We start from the raw sequence: 12,281 nt of genomic DNA, 5'->3' as shown, positions 1-12,281 counted from the left end.
CCGTCCGCAGCTGCACCTGTGGCAGGTCCACCAGAGCTGCCTGCCGTCCTCCCAGCAACCGGCAAAGCGCCCCCCATGGCGTGCTGCCCCAAGCACATGCTTGGCACGCTGTGGCCTGGAGCCGGCCCTGTCTAGAGGGTCAAAGCCAGAAGCAGCAGTCTGTACCAGTGTCATGCCATAGGATCTGGTCATAGTTGAGGTCAGTGAGCTGCACTGGGTTGAAGTCAAATGATCCAGCTGAACTGGGTTAGTGGAACCAAGGCAGAGCGACACATTAGAAGTGGAGCAGGGGACCAGGAACTGAGGTGCCAGGAGCAGAGCAGGGGTCCAGCAGCGAGGCCAGTTGTCGAGAGCAGGGCTAGGGTCAGAAACCAGGAGCAAGGTAAGGTATCAGAAGTGTGCAGCACAATCTGTTTGCATCAGCAAGCCAGGGACCCAAATAGTTGTGCAGATAGACTCCAGGTATTTATCCTAGACCTTAAATAGTGTTCTTGTGCCAATTAGGGAACACAGTAGGCTTTGCCACTCAGGAATTCTATAGTTGGGACATCTTGTATGCTTGAACCTGTAGGTCTCATAATCTGCTGTTCCATGCTTCACCAGAGCTGTTGGGTAGCAGTGTGGATGGAACCAGCAGACCTGGGTTCCAGAGGCCCAGCTTCTCACATGGGGATTGTGTCCACCTGCCTACTTCTGTTTATATGCAAGTTTCTTCTAAACAGCTTAGGTTGTAAGCTCATTAGACTGAGGGTTGTCTGTATCTGTCTACTTATATTTGTACAAAACCTAGCACAGTAGGGCTAATCAGGACCCCTGCATACTTTAATATTAAATTATGCAAATTGCTGATCTTCATTCTGCCTCAAATTTCTGAATGTGTATTCTTGCTTTTTATTAAGAAATAAAACATAATATAAATTAACAAAGAGAAGACAAGAAGAAAGTATGTTTTGACTATTTGATTGCCCTTTATTCTTCTAGAGCATGAAGACTGATAATTCAACATTTTTAGTCTGTTTCTGTAATAGTTTTAGTTTATGGGACATTGATATTTGTGCTGCTACATAACCCTTTCTTGGCCAAGTGTTCTGCACAACACTTCCTAGTAAGTCCTTTCAAGCAAAAATAAAATATTTCAACAGGAATACATTTTTTTCTTTGAAATTGATTAGGTTGTGCAACTTTTGGAATTAAAGCCAATAAGATTAATGTTTTTTTCTTATTATAGAAGTGATTCTTTACTTACTAAGAAAAATAATGAATTTTAATAATCATAAGCGTGAATTTGATGAACAAGGAACTGTGACATGTTCATGGAGGTTTACAAAGAGTATTTTATAACTAATGTTTTTCATTACTTTCCAGCACCAAGTATTTTTAAAGCTGGTAAACCCCGGGGAGAAGTCCAAGGGGCAGCAGAGGTACAAGAAGACAAAAATCTGAAAGTGGAGATGCCTATCGATCAGGTAAATTCAGGGCAAATTTATTGCCCTCTAATAAATTTATTCCTGTAAAGTAAGAAGAAAGAATTTAATTAGCATATCCCCTCTTGCCCTCTGTCTATCTTTGACAAGAATAAGGTAGAAATAGATTTCCTGGAGTCTCTGGGCAAAAGCAGCCCTTTGTTTAAGTTACTGTAACTATTATATTAGAAAAATTAGTGAGACCTGACTAAGCTATTAGTCTGTAAAAAAAAATCCATGGTTGAAATAAAGATAGAAGAAGTGAAACAATTTGGTGTATGATCTTCCTCTTTCCTTACAGCTTGCTGAATTACACATATCAAAGCATATGTCTTCTCTATTAGTCTTAATGAAAAAAAATCAGCAAGCTTTAAATAAGCTTATCTACTTGGGGGTTTTAATTTGCACTGATTTTTCTTGCACATTGATTGGTGCATATTAGTCAGTCTGCAATAATTGTGCATCAACTGTAAAATATTTTCTGCTTCAGTATGGATCAGTGTGTATACATGGCATGGATTTGGGCAGAGTAGGTGAGTAACATTCTGTGCAAGTATCCCAGAGTGCTTTGCTTTGCTGCTGTTCTGTATGCATTCTGTGACTTCTCTTGCTCTAAGTTGTGGGATATTGTAGCACGGCGTGCACTCACCGCTGCAGTGCCTCCTGCTGGTCGTCCAGGAATTAGCTCATCCCAGCCTCCAAGCGCCTCCTGCTGGCCAGTGTCTCCCTACTGGTACCTGCTTCCTTGTCAATCTCCACTACTTATAGTACTTCTGACCCCACATCTCTCACGAGCCTGCAGTGCCCCTTCTCCTGGGTACAGCCCATGGCAGTACCCCCACACTCAAGGCTCCTCCCTTCCCCAGGGAACCCCAATCCCTTAAGCCCACCTCGCCTCAGTAGCCCACTCCCAGTCTTCATCTAGCCCCTTCCTTCAGGGGCAAACTGCAGTCTGAAGTGGCCACTCATCATCATCCAGGTGGTTGGACCTGCTGCCTTTTCCTTCTCTGGCAGCTCCCCACAGCTCCAGTACCTCCTCAGGCCTAGGAAGCAAAGCCTCAGCCTGGGAGTTCGCCAGGCTGGAGCTCCTCCTGTTCCTCCCACCGCTACTCTGCCCAAGGTACCCCCTTCTGCTTGCAGGCAACCAGTCTTTCCCTCTCCAAGGCTGGAGAAGGACGGACTACCTTCTGGCCCTGCAGCTCTTTGATGGGGCCCACCTGGCCCTTATTGGCTGCTTCCCAGCCTTTTCTGATTGTTTAATTATTATTGTTTAATGTATCAGTTTGTACCAACACATCCCTCTAACGCCTCGGTCTAGGACAGCTCCTCAGGTTTGTCACCTAAAAAGAATGGCTCACATCCTCTGTAGTGAAGACTGATGCAAAAAATTCATTTAGCTTTTCTTCAATGACCTTGTCTTCCTTGAGTGCTCCTTTAGAATTTTGATTGTACAGTGGCCCCACCGATTGTTTGGCAGGCTTCCTGCATCTGATGTACATTAAAAAATTATGAGTTTTTTATTAGTTATTTCAAATAGGGTAATATTTTAACATCTATGTCTCCAGGCAACTCTGTACAATCAGGGAGCATTAATAAAATGCATGTGCAGCCCATCAGTTACGTTTATGCTTTGTCCAGGCCGAGAGCCTCTGGAGTGGAGATTCCCAATTCATTCAAAGTTGGTCTAAGTTCCTGGATAACATAAGGGTAGATATCCTTGTGAGGGCCTGCCTTGTCCTTTACAACTTCTGGAATGCAGACTGCAGTAGCAAAGTAATTTAACCGTCTACATGCTCTCAAAAATTATTAGTTTTTAGCTGCTCTTCAGATTCTTTTTGGCTTGCTTATACTTTTGCACTTGACTTGCCAGAGTTTATGCTCCTTTCTATTTCCTTCAGTAGGATTTAACTTCTAACTTGTAAAGGATGCCTTTTTTGCCTCTAACCACTTCTTTTACTTTGTTTAACCATGGTGGTACTTTTTTGGTCTTCTTACTATGAGTTATAATTTGGGGTATACATTTAATTTGAGCCTCAGTTATGGTGTTTTTAATAACATGCAGCTTGCAGTCATTTCACTTTTGTGACCTTACCTTTTAATTTCCATTTAACTAGCATCCTTATTTTTGTGTGGGTCCCCTTTCTGAAGTTTGTGGCAAATTGCCGGTACTGTTCTCTGGGTCTCGCGCTTTCTCTTCTCTGGGGTAGGTTCAGGGCGATATTGCTTGCCTCTGAACCAGTTCTTAATCACTCCCCTAGTGTCCTTGGAGGAGGGGAGTGGAGAGGGAGGGACCTGGGCCCGCCCTCTACTCCAGGTCCCAACCCAGGGGCCCTGGGGTTGTGGTGAACCACTTGACTAGCGGTTTCTTCCCCTGGGTTACTTCCCTCTCATACCCGTCAGCTTGTGAAGGGCTTCTCGCCTCTCTTCTATACAAGCCTGGTGCCCCTTACCTAGGGTTTCTGTTGGGCTTCCCAATCCACCGCAGCACTCCTCCAAACCTTCTATTTCTCTCTGGACAAACTCTTCTCTTCTGCAATCTGCACTCTGCTCCAATCCAACCTTTCTCCTTCAACTACCACCCCCTGTCTGACTGAAGCAGGGGTTTATATCCCATGACTGGAGTCAGGTGCTCTAACTGACGTCAGGTGCTCTAATTGGAGTCAGGTGCTATGACTGGAGTCAGGTGCTCTAAGTGAAGTCAGGTGCTCTAATTGGCCACAGCTGTTCTAGTTAATCTAAAGCAAACCTTCCTCCCTTGGCAGGGAATAAGGCCCCCTGCTAACACTCTTGTGCTTCCCTCTGGCCATGCTGTATCACAAGTTAAATGCTAATATGTTGGGCTTTGTTGATGTCTCCCTCCCCCCTCCCCATAAGGATGTTACATTTAATTACATTATAGTCAGTATTACTACCACTATTACAGAGCAGTTCAACTATAGTCATCTCTTGGACAAGATCCTGTGCTACATATAGGACTAAATGAAGAATTGTCTCTCCCCTTGTGGGTTCCCGGACTAGCTGTTCCAAGAAGCAATCATTAGTGCTATCTAGAAATTCTGTCTTTGCCTCCGGCCCTGAGGTGACATATACCCAGTCGTTATGGGGATAGTTGAAATCCCCCATTATTATTGAGTTTTCAGTTTTTGTAGCCTCTCTAATTTCCCTGAGCATTTCACAATCACCATCAGGTCGGTAGTGTATTCCTACTGCTATGCTCTTATTATTGAAACATGGAATTTCTATCCATGTAGATTCTATGGTAGTGTTTGGTTTAAGATTTTACTATATTTAACGTCAGGCTTCTTTCACATATAATTCCACTCCCCATCCAGCACAACCTATTCTGTCATTCCTGTATATTTTGTACCCCGGTATTATCGTATCCCATTGGTTATGATTGTTCCACAAAGTTTCTGTGATGCCTATTTTATCAATATCCTCATTTAATACCAGGCATCAAGTTCACCCATCTGAGTGTTTAGGCTTCTAGCATTTGTATACAAGCACTTATAAAATTTATCAATATTTAGTTGTCTGCATTTGTGCGATGTAATTCAATGGGACTCTTTTTTTTCTTTTGACTGTTTCTCTTCAGTTCCTACCTGTACTTTATCAACCTCTGTCCTCTCATCTGTACGAGAACACAGAGTATCCCCTTTAATAAATCCTCCCCTCAGGGACGTCTCTGTCTGAACAATGTACTCCTCTGAACCAGTCGGCTTTCTCCCAGCCCTGTATTTAAAACCTCCTCTGAGATCTTTTTAATTTTACATTCCAGCAATTTAGTTCCTTTTGGTTTAGGTGGAGCCTGTCTTTCCTGTATATGCCCCTTCTTTCCCCAAGGGTTCACCAGGTTCTAATAGATTTAAATCCCCTCTCCGAACATCATCATTTAATCCATGCATTGAGACCCTCAGTTCTGCCTGTCTAGCTGGCCCTGTGTGTGGAACTGGAAGCATTTCAGAGAATGCTGTCCTAGAAGTCCTGGATTTTAATCTCTTACCTGGCAGCCTAAATTTGGCCTCCAAGACCTCTCTCTTACCTTTCCCTATGTCACTGGTACATACATGTACCATGACAACCATCTCCTCCAGCACTGAATGTAAGTTTATCTAGATGTCTTGAGAGGTCTGCAGTCTTCACACCTGGAAGGCTATTCACAATGTGGTTCTCCTGGTTATCACAAACCCAGCTATCTATATTTTTAATAGAATCCCCCATTACTATTACCTGGCTCTTCATAATAACTGGGGGCTCCTCCCCTGGGAGGGGATGAGAGGATGACATCATCTGTAGGAGAATCCCAATTATGGGATTGTTTCCCTCCATTCCAGCTTGATATTCTCCTTTCCCCAGACTTTCATCCTCCTCCACAGCAGAGAAGTTGTCTGCAGGGGTACGACTGTTCTGTTGTGTCCCTAAAAGTCTCGTCTATGTACCTCTCTGTCTCCCTTAACTCCTCCAGTTCACTCTGATCTCAAGAGCTCAGTGAATGGACACATACATCACCTGCCCACAAGGCAGTAATCGCTCATGCTTCATTCAATGCAATAAAAGACATTCCAGAATGCATGATTCTGTTCTGTCTTTGCTGTGGTATCGGCAATGTTTTTAGTAAATCAGAAAGAGAAAGTATTATGATCTGATAGATAAGGGTTGTCTTGATACCATTAAGTTTTCAGAGTAGCATGTATTGAAGGCAGACACCTAAAACTTTTTCCTCTGCTACTTAAATACCATTCCTTAAATTTTTAAACCATCAAGGTAAGGAAAAATGCTAAAATCAAGTTCCTTCATTCATCTACCAAAAACTGTGGGCTAAGTATTTGCAAGTAACTGAGCGATACGAACCAGGGATTTAAATTGCAGTATATAAACTATAAAATATGTGTTTATAACATTTTAGTCCCTCTGATGCTGATAGAAATGAGAGAAAAAGCTGCAGCTTTTTACTTGCTCCCTTGCACTACTTCCTCCAGTGATTCAAAGCATAGCTTCCAGCTTTATACTCCTGAGCAAGGCTATGCCTTCTAATCCCTGACAGACACTGGATCTGGGAGATGGTGTATGGATACTTGCTGAAATTCTGTGGCCTCTGGGAGAATACTCTGATTTTTCAGTTTGTATGTATTAAAAGTTTTTTGATCTGGAATCTATTAGATTCCCTGGAGATAGACACAAAACCTGATAGTGTTTACTTTCTGCACAGCACACGTAGGAAGGGAGACGTAGCCAGTTTCATTGGCAAAATGAGAGCAGAGTGGGGACTTGGATCTAACTGAACAGCATATGAAGTGGCAAGATTCTTCTAGTGCTTACACTCAGTTACTTGTGACACAACTGCACCTACAGATGTACAGACTGACACAGACAATTGCATATTATTTTGCAGGAATGCAGACACTTCCAAACAATGTAACAACACAATATTACAAAAACTTACTACTGGACAGTTGCTGAGCACAACTGAGTGTGAATGCATTATTCATTTCACGTGAACTTCAGCTTTTTTTTTGCAGTGTGGGTAAGAATCATTCAGCCTTTACTGTACATGTGAAAAACAAGCTTCATTGTCTGTAGAGGAAGGGATTAGACCAGTTCCGTTTTTTAAATATCTGGATAACAATACTTGCACAGTACTGTAACAGATTGGTTAAAACACCAGTGTTGCTGATATTTAAAAAATGAAGCAAGGTGAAGTGTTTACCAGTCAGGATCCATAATATATTCTGCTTCATCTCTATCTTGATCTTCTCCAAATACAAATAATGGCTTTTATGTTTCTTTTTTGTATAAACAAAAACAAATCTGATTAAAGACACCATCATCTTTCAATTTCAGGAAGAATGAGAGAGATTGCCTAAAGGCAATGAACTATTACCTCCTGTCAAATCTCTCATTCAGTTCATCTATCAGATCAAACCACTTGTGACAGTAAAATCTTTGTTTGTATTTTAAATTAAATTTAGAGCTTGTGAAAGGTGCCAGATGGACAGCACAGGGAAGTGAAGTCATCTGTTTATTCATGGAACAGAAGTTGCTCAGGATGCAGCAGTGGTCTGCTTCTTACTAGCCCACCAATATGTATGAACTGGTTTGGAGTGATTAGCTCAGGTTAGCTTGCTTCATGACCTGACACTCCTTTGCCTCTCTGTTCATATAAATTCCACTTATAGAGAGAGAGTGTGTGTGTGTGTGTGTGTGTCATACTCCTCCTTAAGACATCCCAGTGGCAGCTGCTGTTATAAAAGGAGACATAGTTTCTTCTAATTTCCCACAGGGTCCCCTAATTCTAGTAACATTTGGAAGTTACTAGAGTTAAGAGATATATTTGGTCCTGCCTGCACTCTAAGCTACATGGTGTTACTTTTGGAGACTGAGAAAAAGACAACTGTTTGAGGGTACGCTAAGAGTTTAGAAGCTTTCTCTTCTGTTCTGTGACTAGTTTTAATTGGCCTTGGAAAGGAAGTGGCTCACACACTCTTGCATAGAAAATACTTTGTCATCACTGCTCTCTGAATTTCCCTGGATATTTCACTGGACACTTTTTTTGTAGCTCTGTATACAGGTGCAGAATAAAACCTGACTTTATAGGCTCTATTAACTAGGTTTTCCATGTATTAGTGCTCCATGTGGAACCAAACTCTCCATCACCAGCTTGATAAAAAATGGCTTTTGTATAGACCCATTATTTACTTTTAATTATAAGTCCATCTAACTGTTAACTAGATCAATAAAAAATTTACTAAAATACTTTTGTTCTCCACTGTGAATACTTAAGCACAAGAACGATGTGCTCATTGGTTGAGAGACAAAGATCATACCTGTGTTGTTCGCTTCTATGATACTAATGCTGAAAGAAATCTTTAGTGACTCATGTTCACAGTTTGCATGGGTTTGCATATACATTTCAGCTGTCTAGTCATGATGTTTTATTAACTCTACTAGCCATATAGAGATTAGAAACTGGTCAGCTATTGTAAACATTTCTTTGCTGCCATCTTTGAACTCATAATATTTCAGAAACCGGGCCTGCCTGTTACATAGCTTCTTCCTGATATTATCGCAAGATAGACCTATGAAAAGATTATCCTGAAAATAAACTGGCTTCATTCGTCTCTTTTGCTAAGAAATTAAATACAACTTTGGTGTCTCTCTAACTGATACTATATTTACAATGCTGACATTTTTTGAAGATTTCATTCAAGAGACTGACGGGGAGTAAGACTGCATTTCCATTATTCTGCCATCAGTGGATACTTTGAAATTATGCTTTAGGGCAAAAAATACAGATAAGTGGAATTATGAAATCAGAAATATTAAACTCTGTTTCTTCACTGTTTAGCCACACTAAATCATTAGGTTGACTTAACTACAATGCACAGGGTGCAAACTTTTTCACAGGCCTGAGAAATGTAGCTAGGTCAATCCAATTTTTAAGTAAAGACTAGCAGGAAAAAAAATTCAGCTAAAGAATGCAAATGTCATTCCTATTGAAATAAAACCAAAAAGTGAAATGTAATCACCAGTAAAGAAATTTTGTTGGATAATACAAGCCTTTGGTACTTGTGGTAAAATTTGTAGTGGGGATAGTTAACACAGAACCAACCTAGCCTGGTAAACACGACCTCGTGGAAAGATGGAAACAGAAAGCTTATCTAATTTCCAAATCTTGCTGCAATCTTAAAAGGTGTATCTTGGAAGCCCTCCAAGCAGTCTTCCAGAAGAGAGTCTGTTCAGTTTTGCTGAAGATATCAATGCAGAACACCACTGTAGACTTTATTAGAAAAGTCAGACAGGGTTTTGATGTTAGAATGCAGTTTGCCCATAATTAAAGGGACATCAAAAATTTAAAAATCAAACTTATTTCTGAAGACGTTTTGTCCGCTGTTGATACAAGTAACCCCTAAAATCAGTATAATTGAAAGAGTTTAGGGAGAAAATCCCCCACAAAATTCTCTTTATGTTGTGCATTTCACAGCCCATTGTGTAAAGTTAATTTTCGTTGTCTCCACTGTATAGTCCATTAGTTGGTCACTTCCCTCTTTTTGTGTGTGTGTGTGTGAATCTTTTACACAGCAACAGGGAAGAGAAATGTATTTTTAAAAATAAATATGGCTCTAAAACCACAACTGGCAGGGTACTCGGGTACTCTTGTAGTACCTGAAACAACTTTCAACACACTTTTTAACTGAGAATTTCAAACTGATTTTGTGCCTCTAGTGCTAAAGTACTTGGGGTCAAATCCTGGTCTGCTGAAGTAAACAGGATTTTTGCCACTAACTTCCCTAGCATCAGGATTTGGTCCAATGGTGAAGATTAAAAGCTTTCAGTAATTAGGTTTGGGACTCCTGATGTGTTAGGCTTTGTTTAAACACTTAGGAAACCTTGGTCTGCGGCCTGGTCTACATTTAAAAGTTTTGCCAGCATAGCTATGCCAGTTAGGAGCATAGACACGGTGATAGTGACATCAAAGCACTTTTGCTTATTTTTTTCAGGGAACTGGTATAAACTATACTGGCAAAATAATGAAAATAAAATAGACTGCATCTGTACTAGGAGAGGCTGCTGGTAAGCTCTTCTGGTATAGCTATACCAGCAAAGCCTATCTAGTGTAGATAAGACCTATGTCTCAAAGAGTTTATAATATAGAGCAGCAAATACCAACACTCCAAACTACTTACTTATTTGTATTTTTAAATAATCACATACAGTGAGCATGCATTTCACTATATTTAGTCATAAAGACTTGTAATCAAATTGCATGGCTTTAAATATTAAAATATTTGAAAATAATAATAAAAAAAATAGTTGGAGATATACCAATCTCCTAGAACTGGAAGGAAGCTTGAAAGGTGTCCAGCCCCCTGCCTTCACTAGCAGGACCAAGTACTGATTTTTGCCCCAGATCCCTGAGTGGCCCCCTCAAGGATTGAACTCACAACCCTGGGTTTAGCAGGCCAATGCTCAAACCACTGAGCTATCACTCCCCCCCCCCATTTTAATTTTAGATGATATTTCTGAAAAAAGAGTATTCAACAGGGCAGGTTGCCATTTTTGAGGCCCTGCTCCAAAAATAATCTCATGATGCATCTCAGTCTCCAACCTTTCGTTTTTGGGGAGGTTATTGGAAAGATGTTGTTTGAATAGCTCCAGTTATATCTTGAACTTGCAAATGTTGCATATCACTGTCAGTTTTGTTTTAGCTGTAGGTGCAATGCACAGGTGATTTTGTTGATGGCAGTATCTCTAGCAATGGTGTACATGCTGATGAGGATCAAAAGCTATCAGCAGCCTTTGATCCTAATAACTACTGGGCTTTGATGACTTGCCTGTGGGATCTTTCAGGAAGATAACCCTTCAGTGGACTCTTTTCTTTCTGTTTGAAAGATGCTAAAGGGTACAATGAAAGCATTATTTTAGTTCCCCAAGGTCTTTTACAAGCAGAGTACTGCAGGGTTCCAACTTGCCAACCATCCTCTCCAATATGTATGTCAAGACCTCAGGGGAAATAGTGAGAATTTTGTTTTGCAATGTCATCAATCTGACAAATGTGGTGAAGTGGTTGGGAGGAAACTGGTTTAAAAGGAGCCCAGATAAGATGGAGGAGATGCTGATTTGCGGAAGAGGAAATATCTAGAAGGCATGGTCTTAGCTTTGGGCAGTTTTCTATTTGAAGTGTCTTTGATCTTCTTTATTCTCATTCTTAGGGAGAAGGAGGGAAGTATTGGATGCATCTCTGCTCTTGGTGATATGCGATGCTATTTCAGATACAACTAACCTGAACTGCCATCCTTTCTTTCTGATTCTTCGTAGAATTTAAGGGAAGGGTTCTCAAACTGAGGGTCGTGACTCCTCAGCGGGTCACAAGGTTATTATGTGCGGGGTCACGAGCTGTCAGCCTCCACCCCAAAGCCCGCTTTGCCTCCAGCATTTATAATGGTGTCAAATATATTTAAATGTTTTTTTTTAATTTATATGGAGGATCGTACTCAGTGGCTTGCTGTGTGAAAGGGGTCCCTAGTACAACCACTGGTTTAAGGCCAGAAGGTACCATTAGGTGTCTTCTAATCTGACCCCCTGTATATAACAGGCCATTACATTTCATCTGGTTACCTATCATTGAACCAAATAACTTGATTTGACGACATCCAGAGGTGGAGAATCTCCACCACTTCCTTTGGTAAGTGTACCAATAGTGAATCACTCTGACAGTTAAAAATGTGTGCCTAACTTTTCATTTGATTTTGACTGGTTTCAGTTTCCAGTCATTAGTTTTTGTTTATGCCTTTTTCTGATAGAGTAGAGTCTGGTATTTTCTCCTCATGTAAGTATGAATAAAGTGTAATTAATTAATCTCTCAATCTTTTTTTTTTTTTTTAAATAAGATAAAGAGATTGAACTCTTTAAATGTCTCAATTTAAGGCATTTTCTCCAGCTCTTGAATTGGTTTTGTTGCTCTTTTCTGTACCCTCTCTGATTTTTCAACATCTTTTTTAAAATATGGGTGGCAGAAATATAAGCAATATTCAAATATTGGTCTCATCAATGCTGTACACGATGCAAAATCACTTGCCTACTTTTACTTTCTATCCCCCCAGTTTAGACATCCAAGGATCTCAGTGGCCCTTTTTGCTATCTAATCATTCTGGGGACTCGTGTTGATTTGCTTGTCCACTGTAACCCCCTAAATCCTTGTCAGAGTCACTGCTTTCTATGCAGTTACCTTTATCAGCCAAATTTGCTGTCTCATCAAACAATGAAATCAGCATTATTTGACGAGAAAGACTTACTTTCTATAAAATCATGTTGACTGAC

At 40.7% G+C, this 12,281-nt stretch overlaps 1 protein-coding gene across 2 annotated transcripts in view; it reads left to right on the top strand.

The window, feature by feature from the left end:
* DCDC2C (doublecortin domain containing 2C) overlaps window positions 1-12,281 on the top strand; it is a 124,115-nt gene that overhangs the window by 73,138 nt on the left and 38,696 nt on the right. For both annotated transcript variants that reach the window (XM_075063692.1, XM_075063691.1), the window contains exon 8: window positions 1,366-1,466. In XM_075063692.1, the coding sequence (XP_074919793.1) occupies window positions 1,366-1,466 (101 nt within the window). The remainder of the gene's footprint in view (window positions 1-1,365; window positions 1,467-12,281) is intronic.

The sequence above is a fragment of the Chelonoidis abingdonii genome, chromosome 3 (genome assembly GCF_003597395.2).
Source record: "Chelonoidis abingdonii isolate Lonesome George chromosome 3, CheloAbing_2.0, whole genome shotgun sequence".
Classification (NCBI taxonomy): Eukaryota; Metazoa; Chordata; order Testudines; family Testudinidae; genus Chelonoidis; species Chelonoidis abingdonii.
The sequence above is the reverse complement of the archived record's forward strand: the minus strand, read 5'-3'. Positions and strand labels throughout refer to the sequence as shown.